At 33.9% G+C, this 15508-nt stretch overlaps 1 protein-coding gene across 2 annotated transcripts in view; it reads right to left on the reverse strand.

Annotated features, from left to right (window-relative positions):
* The window catches only part of BRDT (bromodomain testis associated), a 48715-nt gene that overhangs the window by 23793 nt on the left and 9414 nt on the right, over nucleotides 1-15508 (reverse strand). The window contains exons 6-13 of one of the 2 annotated variants that reach the window (XM_055083957.1): nucleotides 13495-13623; nucleotides 12261-12449; nucleotides 11472-11644; nucleotides 11106-11395; nucleotides 10902-11012; nucleotides 10320-10463; nucleotides 3026-3087; nucleotides 564-738 (exon numbers count right to left, since the gene is read on the reverse strand). In XM_055083957.1, coding sequence (XP_054939932.1) covers nucleotides 564-738; nucleotides 3026-3087; nucleotides 10320-10463; nucleotides 10902-11012; nucleotides 11106-11395; nucleotides 11472-11644; nucleotides 12261-12449; nucleotides 13495-13623 — 1273 coding nt within the window. The remainder of the gene's footprint in view (nucleotides 1-563; nucleotides 739-3025; nucleotides 3088-10319; nucleotides 10464-10901; nucleotides 11013-11105; nucleotides 11396-11471; nucleotides 11645-12260; nucleotides 12450-13494; nucleotides 13624-15508) is intronic. The other variant, XM_055083956.1, reaches the window with a different exon arrangement.

Genomic DNA, 15508 nt, shown 5'->3' on the forward strand with positions numbered 1-15508 from the left:
TCACTTCTGATAAGACTAACAGATAAGACATTTATGAAGTCAAATGAACCTAACAATATAGAAATTTCCAGTTTTAGAAGATGTTTTTGGTAAATAGGAACCACCACTAGGCAAGTATTTCTAGCCCAAGTTTCCTTAACTGTAAACTGTTTTTAATGTTTATAACTTTATTTCTCTACCTATAGAATCTCTATCTTTTCCCTATTCTAATCTACCTTTCCAACCCACACAGACATTATGGAAATTAGAGCAACATTTCGCAAGTCTGCTCAGAGCTTGCTATGAGCTATGGCAGTGACAGGTTTTTATGTATGGCTCACATGCCAATGTATATAATCTGTATGAAAGTAAGTTGTGTGTGAACTGCACATACAATTTTCTTTCATTCAAATGTAATGAGTACTTTGGGGTATATAAAGCATATGCTTCAGGGATTATTTCTAACCTGGAATTTACTAGTTATGATTTTCAGTATTCCAGATACATAACATTTAAGATAATCTTGGCATTTTCATTTAGAAGTCAGTTGTTCAATCACAGTCATTTACTTGTTAATTTCTTACCTGAAAGAGACAGAATTTGTAAAGGTGAAATGTTTTCCACACTCTGTAAACGTTCTGATTCTTGATGATTAAATACTAACTGGTGGTGATTTGGTGGTGCTCCACTTGAACATGTAGTCTGATGAACCAGGCTAGTTTTCCCAGAGGTTGTATATTGCACAGAAGATTGTATCTGCTAAGACAAAGTTAAACAAAACTATCTTTCAGAGCTTTAAACACACAAGAAGTATAACTAAGAAAATAGAAACACAAGAGGATAGAGTATAATTTAATACTGTCTTTGAATATGATATTAAATTGTCACACAAATTTTTAAGGTATAAATATCACTATCTTACAAATGAGAAAACTAAGGTTTAGAACGATTAAATAACTTGGCCATCATATAGCTTATAAGCAGAGTCAAAGTCTATGATCTTAGTTGCTAGTACACATAGACTTATACATATGTTATTAAACAGTGTTGCTTATTTTCAAATGCTTCCCTGTGATCTACTGAAAATAAAAACTGAGCTTTTATACCAAATCTAGAGACTAATCCACTTTCTTTACCCCCTTTTCCTTAGTGAATTATAGATATAAAAGGAGGGGGTGTTTAAAAAAAGAATCACATGATGGTTGAGCCATAGACTATCAACAAATTCTGATTCTGAACTCTGTTAACTACTTATTAAGAAAAAGTGTATTATAATAGCTAATATTTAGTTAACACTTACAATGTGCAAGGCACCAGGATAAGCCTTTTATATAGTTCTTAATTTCTCACACTAATCCTATGAGTTTGGTATAATTATTATCCCCATTTACAGTTTACAATAGGACTTAGATATAAGGAAGGTAACTTAACCTAAAATCTCACATCTATTCAGTGGCAAGCTAAGTTACAGTACCAAAGCCCAGGTACCTTATCTACTAAGCTCTGAGTTATAGATAGTACAGAGATGAATAAGACAATCTTCCTTCTCCATCTAATAAAGGGGTTAGAGTGAGTGAGTCAATAAGGCAAGTGTATGAATACCTATGCTAGTTTGAATAAAACAAAGGGCATAGGAATGTTTATCCCAACAATAATACAGACCCAAGCCCAAAGCTTAAAGGCAAATGCTGAGGTTTAAATCAGCAAAACAACACTTACTGAAACACACAAATATGTGCATTTATTCATGATCCTATAAATATATTTCCTCTTTTGTCTTAAATGAGCATTTTGTTCTTCAGTGAGTGACACTGAAAACACTCGGTCACAAACAGATCATAAAGATAGCATTCTATGTGCTATGTAGTGAGAATTATTCCAAAGTTTGTTCATAACTTGACATAATTTTCTGATTCCACTAATACCTATGGCAGACAGATCATCTGGATCTTCCTTCTACTCAAAAACTTTTGAGAGCTCACGCCTACCTAACAAATTAAATATTAACACTTTATCTAGGTGTGCAAAGCCCTCCCTATTATATCTCCAAAGCCAACTAATCCCATACAAACACCCTCTGCTACCATATTTCCCTGAACACACCTCCTGTGCTTTTTTTCGCTCTCTTATTGCTACTACCTCTGTTTGAAAAAGTAAGTCCCTAATCAGCATGTCAATATACTAACCATTTCTTCCCTTTCCCTATAATTTAAAACCCATTTTAAGCATTCCCTCCTTCAGGCAGTATATATATATTCCTCCTTCATTTTCTCAATAAATTATGAATATAGATGATTATAGCACTAATCATACAATCTCTTAACTGTATGATTATATCTCTTCTCACAACTAAGAGATCCTTCAAGACAGTATTATTTATGTTGTATTTCCCCTAACCTAGAGTTAGATGTTGTTAAGTAAGTTTACGATTTAATAAAAGGTATACACCTGTAATTCTATATTTGGGATGGGTACAAAGGATTAAAAGTTTTAAGAGGATTAGTAGTAAAAGATAAAATTTCCGAATTAGTAGTAAAAGATAAAAGAATTAGTAGTAAAAGATAAAATTACTTTTATCCTTTTCAAAGCACGTCAACTACTAATCAAACACAGATGTGCTAAAAATGAATAGTTGGTAATTATAAGCTTTATCTTTAGAACTCTCACTACCATTCCCCTACTACCTTTTTTGGAGAAATTCCACCTTACTGTGCATACCCTACTGTATGCACATGGGGACACCAAGACCTTCTCTCTGTATTTAGACTCTCAAGACTAAGCTGATATTTCTATAATTTGTTCTACTTACCTGTTTGACTAAATCATTTAAAAGTCACATCTTGTTAGAAAAATGTAACCAAATCATTTCACTATTCAATCTTCTTTACAAAGAAATCTTTGAACATTTAGGTGACAAATTAAAATAAGTGACAACTCTTCATGTAAATAAAATCAAGAACAATTTTAAAGAAAGCTACTACTATACCAGTGAGCTATAACCTACATAATTTTAAAATTCTAAGGTAAAAATGAAGAATTAACTTACCTTTACTTTCTCTTTAGAAGGAGAATCATTCTGTTTTACTCCAGTAAATTTAGGAAACATTTCTGCAAACGTATATAAATACCTTAATATTTGCCAACTTAAAAAATTACCATCATCTAAATTACAAATTTTTTCACATTAGAATGAAAGTGATGATTTTAAGAAAATGGTCAACTTCTTAACTCAAGAAATTCTTATATTTATAAATTTTTTTGCCCTCTTGGAATCAGTCAAAATTTCTAAAGGGATACTTGCTTTGAAAAGGTATATTTTCTTTTTCACATAATGGAATAAATATCCCCTCACAAATTTCAATTTGGATTATTAGGCAAAAAGAACAATGTGTTACTTCAGAGTAAAGAGCTTGAATAAGCGACAGTTTAAAAAGAAACAAGTTACAACAGAGATAAGGGTTTAAACAAGCAGTACCAATTATACTAAAATCATCTTTAGCCAAGTAGCCATTAAGAGGCTTAATTAAAATAATTGAGAATTTACTACAAGAGAAGGGTATGTCATTTTCTGTGAGGATACAGTCGTTTAATAAAAGTGAAGCTATTTGATTATACATGATAAAGTCTGCTCTGCTTGCTAAGCATTATAATAAAGATCCCAACTAATTAATACTCTGTATACTTCCGAGCTATCTGGCAGGCTCAACTACATAGAAACAAATAGGTTTTATAGTACCTCCTTTACCTTTAGAAATACCTTTACAGCTGAGACTGGCAGCAGAGTAGATATAAAAAGAGATCTCTCTGACATGGTGCTCATAAGTTCCTGTTTCTTGATCCTACAACTGATTCTGGTGCTATCCTCCCCAGTAAGAAGCCTAAGTCAGTGTGGTAAAGCACCAAACTGGTAGTTAATGCCTTGATTCACCTCTCTAGGCCAGCTTTCCTGAGCCTCCTGAGCATTATTTGCCTCAGGCTTCAGGGCACCAAGGCTGGTCAACACCAGGTCTTATTCAAACTTAAAACATTCTAATTTTAATAATTACCTTCTGCCTCCGGAAATGCCATCAGTTTCCACTGGATGTGTTACTGTTCTTTCCTAAAATGTTTGATGCTGGGCACTGTTAAAATTGCTAAGTGCCACTCAATGATGTGCTTTAATTTAAAGAATTCAAGTATTTAAAATGACATGGGCCATCTTAATGTCACTCCACTAAGTATTATTTTAAGTGTTGGGGGTTAGGTGGAAAGGGGAAGGGAAGAAGACAGACTGCAAAGATTGAGGGTATAGATCCAGGTAGTTTCACATTTAGGGGAGAAATTATGATTTCAGCTTTGATCAACAACAAAAAAAACAGACTTCACTAATACGATCATATAATATATGTACATCTATACATCTGTCTTAATTATCCAAATATGCACCTAAGCAAATTATTCAATGATATAAACTCTTAACTACAGTAAAAGTACAACATACCACATTAGTGTTCTGATGAAAAATTCAAGGGCATTATCTTAGTTAGTTCTCTGACATAAAACTAAAGCTCAGGACTATTATAAAAACTAGCACCTCAAAATCTAAAAAACACTAGCAAAAGGCATCAAAGATTTTTAATTTAAAAAAAAATAAAAAACACCAAATACAGTATGCCTCAAAAAAGTCTTACAGACTATAGATAGATTAATAATGATAGCCTAAAATTCAGTATTTTGCTTCTCATTCTTCTCTTATGTAGCTGACTTTCCAGGAACATAGTAAAATAAAACTGCATATTTCTGTTTATTTATGAGTTCCTGGCCTTTAGAAAAGGCAAACATACACATTTTCACCATCAAGCTTAAGACCACATTTCAACAAATGAAGAAGCCCTACCAGGTCTTACAAACATTAATAAAACTGAGCACTTTAGTGACAACACACACGCTTGTCAACTAACTTCACCAGGGATCTGTGATAATATGTATACCTATCTTGTGAGGATCCAATTGGATAAAATATGTTAACTACTAAACAAATGAATATTTTGCACATTATATAATATGTTTTATTTTCACAGCTCCCCAAAAACCTCAATATAAAACTTTGATTGGAAAGCTTTCATTTCAAACTAAGCAAAAATTTTAATCACAGAATCAAGATAAAGAGAGAGATCTGGCATCAAATATTTGATTGAAAGGTTTGTTAATAACCATCACCTATCAAAGCACTGAGATCAATGCTCCAGAGACACCAAATATTATCAGCAAGCCAGTACTGACTAAAAAATTTGATAAATTGAATATGAATATAATACCATACATAATGTAAAACCAGAATGTAATGCCATTACAGCAGAAAAAATTACTGAAGATTTTTAAATTAGAAAAACAAATCACACTTCTGTTATATAGGACAGGGTACGGAAAAGTGATTGGAAGTTATTACCTTATTTTATAGGCAAGGAAGTATGTCCAGAGATGTTGAATGATTTGCCCAAGCTTATCGCCTAATGTTCTATTGATAAATATCAAGTACTTTGAATGAAAAAATTCTGCTCCCTTTAAAGAATGTTTTGGTATTTTGATTTGAGTGTGTGGTGCTTATATAATATAGAAGAACAAACCGATTATAAGCTGCCTCTTCCTTTTACCAAAGTAATTTTAACTAGAGTTTAGAAAGTGGAAACAAACAAACAAAAAACACCTAGACTGATGATTCTCAAACACTGCAGCACATTAGTCACATGGGATACATTGTTTTGTTTTTGTTGTTTTTTTCTGGCGGCACCACATGAGATCATAGTTCCCGGACCAGGGATCGAACGTGGGCCTCCTGCATTGGAAGCGTGGGGTCTTAACCACTGGACTGCCAGGTAAGTCCACACATGGGATACTTTGAACACTACATTTACCTGGCCCCACTCTCCATTCAATTCAGATTTGGACACTATTTTTTAAAGTTTTACAGGTGATTCTAATGTACTACCAAGGTTGAGAAACACTATTCTAGACAGGCTGTTTATTCAGTAAGACCCAGTTTGAACAGAAAATTTTTAAATGCACATGACAAAGTTTATCCCTATTTATAAGACTCGTGGCTCAAGTACAGACCTCAATATATGCAAGTTTTTAATCAAGCCTGAGTCCTTGAATTTATCCTTCTGGGGCTTTAAAAACACTCTAATTGATGAGAAACTAATGAAAGTTTAAAATATTTAAATGATGAGTACTAATCATTTCTCTTAAACTTTCTAGCTTGAATGATGAAAAGTACTCCAAACTGTCATTTCATACTTCCTACATTTACTAAACCATTCTCCCCCTTAAAAGGTAAAATAAAATCTAAACTTGAACAAAGTTTGTCCTTTTTCCCTTGCATAAAAAAAAAAAAAGCATCATTGTCACTTCTACAGAAGATGTGGGTTGTAGTACTAAAGAGAAACGGTTATTTTACTCCTACTTTAAGTCGCCATAATTAAGAAAGTTAAAAAAAAAAAGAACAATTGTTACTTAAAGAATTTCATAAATTTCACTTTCAGAACATTACACTGAAGCCAATAAAAGCAAAACGTCCAAAATATGAAGTGACAAATTCACTTTGTCTTAACCAGGTAAAGAATTGATGCCATAACCATTCAATTTATTTGTGTATAACTGTTTTAAGAATTGAAATGATAATCATTCCTGAAAAATATTCTATTCCACACTAATCAAGTATCTGAGCTAACATTTAGACAGTTCCTGAAGTTATTTCCTACAAGGATAGAATCAAAAAAGCACTATTACCTATGAGCTGCTCTATTTGATGGTTTCTCAGTAATATTATTAAATCTGTTAATAATATTCCTCCTTATTATATTACTCAAGATAGCCAAACTTGTTGAGCATTAGAAAACTCTCAATTGCTTGTGTGTACATTCTAGCACAGCCTAGTTATGTATCTGGAATTCATTTTATTATCAAGCCTCATTTATATCTTTGATCTGGCATTTAATGATATTTTGGGTTATGAAAAACAGTTTAGAAAGGTTTTATATTTATACCAATGTTTGATCATTGTTCTTGTTTTTTAGATAGGATTTTATTTTATTTACTTATCTATCTACTTACTTATTTATTTATTCGGCTGCGCCTCTTGGCTTGTGGGATTTTAGTTCCCCAACCAGGGGTCGAACCCAGGCCCTTGGCAGTGAAAGCGCAGAGGCCTAACCACTGGACTGCCAGGGAATTCCCAATCATTGTTCTTGACTTCTTGGCACATGACAATTTGCATATGTCAATGTAACTCAAGAAGACAATTTAAACGGCAAAATCGAATCACATTGAAATGTGCAATTAAGTACTGCTTCTAGCCCACAGATTCCTTGATTATAGTTTTCAAAGATTTGGGATTTCATTACAAGTCTATCTCGGAACTGATTTAGTATCTTGTTTGAAATTATAACTAAAGAAATTTTACAATAAATCTTTCCTTGGAACTTACTCCCCTGCCATTTAATTAATCCCATTTAATGAAGCAGAATTACTCCATATTTTTTAAACATGCATAAAATAAGGTTTAAGATTACATAGAACATAATAATTAATGTGTAAACAGCTCTAACACTATTTATAACATTTAAATGTTTTTCACAGATGTCACCCTTAAAACATTTCAGCATACCTACACAGAATAATATTGCAGTAAAGAGAGCAACTCATAATACAAGAAAACTATAGAAGAACCTTAAGAGTCAATACTATTAAAGAATTTTGAAAAGTTAATTTAGAGGGCTGTCCTTGATAACAGAAATTATAAAAGATTGTGACTTGGTTAAGAAAACTGCATACAGTCTCAAGTTGCTATAAAAATCCAGGAAGACAGGTATTAAAAAATAGATTAAGAAAAAATTACTGAAGATCAATATCCTTCTATCAGAAAAGAATTTCTCACAGATGCTTTCAGAAAAGATTCCACTATTAAAATTTTGGGGAAATGAAATTATATGCATATGTCCTATTTTGAATAATCAAAACTCTTATTTAACCAGAGTTCTGATAATCAAGATATTCCTATTTTAAGTTTCAGCTCTTGACAAATCGTAATAAATTTTAAAGTTACAAAATCTTATTTACATTTTCAGTTAATTTTTACTTATGTAACATAAAGTTTTTGCTAATATATCTAATTTTCACAAATTATATTTTCTCCACAGCCCCATTTCCCCTCACCCTGAAACTTAGATTTGGGATTTGTCATCTGCTTCTTGATAACATCATGTGCATAATTAAGAATGGTAGATGCTTTGCTTATTTTTACAATAGGTATAGCTATTGATATAGTCTGAATTAATTATTTTTCACAATTTGCAGTCCTTTTACTTATAGTTTTTGTTGTTTTCAGGAAAGTTAAAAAAATGCTGTTAGCTTATGCACTAGAAATCAAGAGCCTTACAGTATTTTAATGGGTACAACTGAAGTTAACAGGAGAAAAGGTCCTATTGCTTCATTTACTAATTTATTTTATTAAGCAAAGAGATAATTGTTCTTTCCCCGTTAAGGTAAGCATTGCATTTGCAACTTATAACCTACATATACAGTGTTTTTCCAATGAAGTATGTAGTTGGTTCATAAAACAATGAAAATTTCAAAGATAAATGATAACTCATACTATCCTATCATATTAGTAGACAAACTGACCTTAGTGTCACAAACCTATATATTATCCATAAAGTAGACTGAAATATAAAAATTTGCTACCTTGATTTTAACAGTGTTTTTAAAAACATCCCCAGTTACTTGGAAAAGATGACATCAAACAAGAATAAAATAAAATAAAATAAAATAGTCATAAAATAAAAATTAAATAGTGTTTTAAAATCAGAATTCTGAGGCTGAGTTATTCTGCTAGAAAGTTAGGAAAACATAATATATATTACACTATTTTAAGAACACAATAGATGAAAAACATTCTTTCCTTCAAGCAACATATTGGAAGATTCTATCAGAAACTGATAATTCAAATTAAAATTAAGGTTCTTCATTGAAGCACTCTGAAGTACTTTTCTGCTAATACTCAAGGTATTTATTGATCAGTAGTCAATATATAATTAGATAATTTAATAAGAGTTTTATTCTACAAATAAAAGACACAGTGCTCTAACTTATTAGGCCATAAATTCTTTATTAGATGAAATTACAAATGCTAGTCACAATTTAAAATACTAAATGCAAGTTAGAGTTTTTTCAGTACTTTTTTATGCTTAAAAAGTCAACTATAAGAAAATAATGTATAATCTGAGTCCTAAATTAATTTAAAAATTTTCTAGTGTGACAAATTTCAACAAAAGTAAAAATTCTGTTTATTCTAACAAAAATGTTTACCACTATATACTTCAGAAATGTAAAAACAAAATGCAGACATTAGCACCACAAATAAAAGAGAACCAAAAGTGAAACAATGTACTGCAAGGCAGCAGATCCTTACTAACGAACTGAAATAAGAGGGATATCCTTACAAATGGTAAGAATTCCTAATGTGACAATATTCTGTGTGGGATGTTTTAAAGAGAGCTGAATTTCATGACAAACAAGAAATGTCTCACTTAAAATAAAGCAAAATGTTAGGCCTGGAAGTGCCGTGTATTTGAATGTGCCTTTTGGTGAACAATGATGGAATGCCTCTGCCAAGTCTGCATCCTGGGGCAGCGATTACCTGTCAACTACACAACCATCAGTGAAAGAGTACAAAGGAAACATGAATGCCTTAAGCTTGATATAGTTGATGATAAACTATATAAGGTAACATGGTACTTTAGCATAACTGAGAATCTGAATTTAAAGTACATTTTTCTATAAATGGATGATAATCTACAGTGAAGAAAACACTGAAGTGAAAAAAATCTGCTTTACACGTTTTCTGGGCTGACTGGTTTCTTAATTCAAAATGATTATTCAATTCAGAATATATTGTCACAACAGAGCACACGTTGCAACATTAGAGTGATTTGATATATCAGAGAATAAAGTGAAAGATGTCCTCAAATAATCTTTTATTAAAAAGTGAAAATCACCATTTTATTCTGTGCTATTTTTTGGTATTAGGATCTGATATTATATATCAGACTATCCCACCTTTAGTAAATTATTTTCAACATTACAAGTCTGTAAGTCACATACGTATAATATGAAGTTTCACTTTACACAGTATCTCTTTTAAGGAAAATAGTTCAGATTGTCAACATGCAATTAAATAATAAGTGTGGCATCCAAACCATAGATTCTGGGTAAGTAACAAACATTTCTTCAAACGATAAGTCTCAATATTACAAGAAAAATATTTTCCCACAAGCCGAGGTATACTTAAGGGGACAGCTAACCTGATTCGGAATCACTGCTGTCTGAAGAACTTGAATCACTGCTACTACTTTCAGACTCTGATGAGCTACTGCTGCTGCTACTGCTGCTACTTTCACTCAGTCGGGAACCACTTCCAATGGCCTTGGATGATTGAGTTTTCTCAGCTACAAAATACAAAAAGACATTAAAAATGGCAGACATTAGGCACTTCCCTGCTGGTGCAGTGGTTAGGAATCCACCTGCCAGTGCAGGGGACACGGATTTGAGCCCAGGTCCGGGAAGATCCCACATGCTGTGAAGCACCTAAGCCCATGTGCCACAACTACTGAGCCTGTGCTCTAGAGCCCGCGAGCCACAACTACTGAGCCCGTGTGCCACAACTTCTGAAGCCCACGTGCCTAGAGCCCGTGCTCCGCAACAAGAGAAGCCACCGCAATGAGAAGTGAACACACCGCAACGAAGAGTAGCCCCCACTCGCCACAACTAGAGAAAGCCTGTGTGCGGCAACAAAGACCCAAAGCAGCCAAAAATAAATAAATGTATTACTTTTTTTATGCCAGACATTAAATAGTTACAGGAACATTTTGAAAACCGCTACTTACGTTTTGTTTGATGTTTTCTAGAATTTAACTGATTATTGACATCCTGTAACCGCTTTTCCAATTCTTGTTTTTTCTGTGAATGAAGTTCTTTGGACTTCATTATTCTCTTACCTGTGTGATTTAGGAGAAAAAAAAAAGAGTGAGTACAACCAAAAACTAACACAAATACCAGACTGATTTCTACTAATATAAAGAAATACATGCCATGAGGTTTTAGTGGTCTTTTTCTTAGACATGCAGCAACATATTTTTCCAGTTCTCTCAGTGTTGATGCGTTCAGTGTTTCAAAGTCTATCTCTATCTCATCATGGTTGGAATTTCTCAGTGAAGTCTCTTTGGACAGTATTATATGAACGACTTGCCCAAGTTTATCTCCAGGGAGTTTGTTTATATCCAAGCTTAACTGTCTTTTCTCATCATAGTTCATAGGTTTAGCATTATCTTTATCTTCAGATTTCGCAGCAAAGACCTGTTGTTTCCCCTTCTTTGGCTGACTGTAACAAAAGTTAAATTTAATCAAATATATTTTAGATAATGTTATTTTAATAAGGCATCATTAAAGATACTTACTTGCGCTTGGACTTTTCCTTTAATTTTATTTGCTTAAACTTTTTCCGTGGATTTTCATCTCTGTTATCAATCTTTTCTTTTTTCTTTTCCTTTTTAGACTTCTCATTCTTTCTCTTTAGCTTATTGAAAGGTACTTGGGACAGAACCTGTAGCTGTTGATGAACAGCTTTAAGCTGATAAAGGAAAAATTCTTTAAACATTCATGGCTCTAAATAATTAAAGACAGTAGAAAAAAATGAAGGCACTCAAAAGTCAACAGTATCCTTCGTGAAATTCATTTCCTTCAGGTTGATATTTCATTTCACAAATTCATTATTTTGAAAGGCGTATGTTAAATTTCAAAGACTACCATGTACTCAACCCATAAACTTAAATATTCATCTAAAAACAGACCAAGAATCATTAATTTTTCCAGGCAGTCTTAAGTCTTAAATCATTGATTTTTCAGGATTGAGCTCAAAGCAGGTTAACATTTTATCACAAAAGGTAACAAATGTTAAATAAAGATCTCATTCATAAACTATACAGGTTATGTCATATAAATTGTTTCAATGAGAATCAACTCATTGTGATTAGGAATATAAATAACAGAATTTTAAGATGTATAGATTTCTGAGTAGGAAAAGACTATTAAACATTAAAAATGTGCCAATAAGTAAATAAAGTCACAGTTAACACGTGATCTAAATATAACAGCTTTTAATCTACAAATAGGATTTTATAATAGATCAGCAACAGCAGCAGCTCTTAGAAAGAATATAAAAACTTTGTATCAATATAAACAACTACCTGCTCCTGAAGCTTTTCAAGACTCTGAGCTTGTTCATCTTCAGAATCACCAGAAGAGTTATCTGCAGAGGAAGCTTCACTACTCCTTTCTCTACCAAGGGTTTCTGTGGTATCTGTTTTGATGTAACGTACAGGCATACTCTCAACAGGTTCATCTGGGATCTTTGCAAAATGCATTTCGAAAACGTCCTATAATGGAAAATCAGACTGTTAAGGTCTTCTGTGTTTCTGATTTAATGCAGCAATAACACCTTTTAAGAAAAGGTACATTACAGTGTCATTTTTTTTTTCCTGTCTGCACCTCGCGGCTTGCCGGATCCCAGTTACCCGACCAGGACTGAACTCGGCCCCCCGGCAGTGAAAGCACAGAGTCCTAACCACCGGACCGCCAGGGAATTCCCTCCGTGTCATATTTTGATGAGAATTCTATTTTTCCTTGTGGTACTCATTTCACAATATATACATATATCATAATGTCGTATACCTTAAACTAATACAATGTCAATTATATCCCTATAAAACTGGAGGAAAGGGGCTTCCCTGGTGGCGCAGTGGTTGCGCGTCCGCCTGCCGATGCAGGGGAACCAGGTTCGCGCCCCGGTCTGGGAGGATCCCACATGCCGCGGAGCGGCTGGGCCCGTGAGCCATGGCCGCTGAGCCTGCGCGTCCGGAGCCTGTGCTCCGCGACGGGAGAGGCCACAACAGAGGGAGGCCCGCATACCACCAAAAAAAAAAAAAAAAAAAAAAATTGGAGGAAAAAAAGATTTACCAGAAATATAATAAGACTCATGCTTCCCTGCCTACCAACCTTAGCAACTTTTCTCCATTTTTCCAGGTAAGACAGACCTCTCAGATTATATAGGGGAAGTCCTTTTAAGATCTCCTGCCCTGTGGCTGGTGCATCATTCTACTACTTCCCAATGGCTTAGCCTCAAAAGTCCTTGAGCCTTCCCTTCAGTGGGACACTGACTCCAGTCAACCCTCTCTCAGATACCTACTGTCCTCTCTTCACTACTATTTCCCCAGTACCTTCTATATGTAGGGCAGCTTCATTAACAGATTTACTATGGATGCTATGCCTCAGAAAACAACCCCCACAATTTTAAGAGTATAAATTATGCTTTACTACTTGGTGGGGGTGGGCGGCATATTCTTTATCTCTTGAGTTATGGTTCTAAAATTTTTAAACTATGTTCAGAGGAAACTCACTTTCAGAGCACAAGTAAAAACTCACCTGAAGCATTCTTGCCATTGTAACTACTTCATGATCTGGAGGATTGTATTTGTAGCAATTCATGAACATTAATCTAACATCTGCAGCAAATTCATACACATTTTTATATTCTTGGTTATCCATTTTCGCCTAAATTAAGGAAAAATTACAGGATTCATCAACAATATAGTTCAATAATTGTTTGAGCACCTATGTTAAATGTTTATATTATGAAATAATTCAAACATACAGAGGAATAATAGATAATACCAAAACCAGATACCCACCATCCAGATTTGACAAACATTAAAATTCTGCTATGCTTGTTTTGTATTTTTAGACTTTGAAAAAATCCAGTGAATTCTGACAAGTAGAGACAAAGGAGGGTGTTTCAAGTAAAGAAGAGAACAGGAACAAAACCACAAAAGCAGGAAAAAACCAGTGTTTCCAGATAATCTTGGATAGACCAGTTTGATTGTAGGAAAATAATGAATAAATAAACTCCTTAAATGAGCCTTGAACATCTAAATGAAAGGTTTATACTGTATTAAAATTCTCCTGGAAATGAAAAGACATTAAAAATTGAACAGAAGAGAAATATCAGGATGGGTTACATTTTTAGGTAGTTGCATATAAAGTGGATAGAAATGAGGATGCAGAGTAGCCAGTTAGGCAGCCACTATAAAAAGAAAAATGAGCAGTCAAGAAAATCCTATAGACTGCTGGGCAAAACAAGTGTATATTAACAGACAATCCATGAATAAATACAAAAGGCCAATAAACAAATACAGCATGCTAGACATCATTTGTAATTAAAGAAACACAAAACTAAAACAAGAAACATAATTTTCTACCACTCAGATCACTGGCAACTGGGAATGATTTCAGAGAACTAAATTAAATAAAGTCACTATCTTCTTATCCCTGGAATTCTATAATAGCCTCCTAAATAACCCAGCCTCCACATTGCTGCTACAGAAGTTACTGTAGGAATCAAATATGAGGACATAATCCTCATGTTTAATGCCAGCTCTAGGTAGGCCTCTACAATGGGGGTCTTTCATGTTCAAGCCCCAGTCTCCATCCAGTCTCATTTTCCCCTACTCATTGCTTCATATTGTGTCTCATGTTGGCTTAAATATTGTATTCTGGATGTTTTTATGATCTGAGGGCCTTCCAAGTTGCTCCCCCTGCCTGGAATGTCCTATAACTCAGGGGTCCCCAACCCTCAGGCCTGTTAGGAATAGGGCCACACAGCAGGAAGTGAATGGCAGGTGAGCAATTGAAGCTTCATCTGCTCCTCCCCGTTGCTCACATTACCGCCTGAACCATCCCCCCACCGACCCGTCCGTGGAAAAACTGTCTTCCACGAAACCGGTCCCTGGTGCCAAAAAGGTTGGGGACCGATGCTATAACTTACTAAGTCTTACTTATCCTTTAAGACTCAGCTCAAGTTTACCTATTTCAGGTTGTTTCATGACCTCTCATGTAAGTATTAGGGGAAAGTAAAAAAGCATATTTTGAAGAGATAATGCTTAAAATTTTTTTAGAACTTAAAACATGAGCTTCAGATTGAAAGTGCTAATTTCCAATCAAGATGAATAAAATTAAATGCACAACCAGTGAGAGGAAAGACAGACTGCCTACAAAGAGATGACAAGTAGACTGACAGCAGACTTCCTAGCAGCAACAATAAATGCCAAAGGATATTGTCCTAGTGCTGAGGGAAAATAACTGGTAATTCTAGAATTCCATAGTCAGTTAAAGAACCATTCAAGAATAAAGACAAAATACAGATACTTTCAGAGATAAGACTATTAAGAGTTTACTATCTATAAATGCTCATGGAAGAACCACTGAAGTTGGCACTTCAGCAAAAAGAAAAACAAACTAAGAGGGGAAAGAGTAAGAAGCAAGAAATGAGGGTGAGCACAAAAATTAGTAACATGTTAATAAACAATGTTGATGATGAAATAATAAAACAAAACTGTGTTTAAAAGAACCAAATTTCTAGAAAATAATAAAGAACAGGGAG

Source organism: Physeter macrocephalus, chromosome 4 (genome assembly GCF_002837175.3).
Source record: "Physeter macrocephalus isolate SW-GA chromosome 4, ASM283717v5, whole genome shotgun sequence".
NCBI lineage: Eukaryota > Metazoa > Chordata > Mammalia > Artiodactyla > Physeteridae > Physeter > Physeter macrocephalus.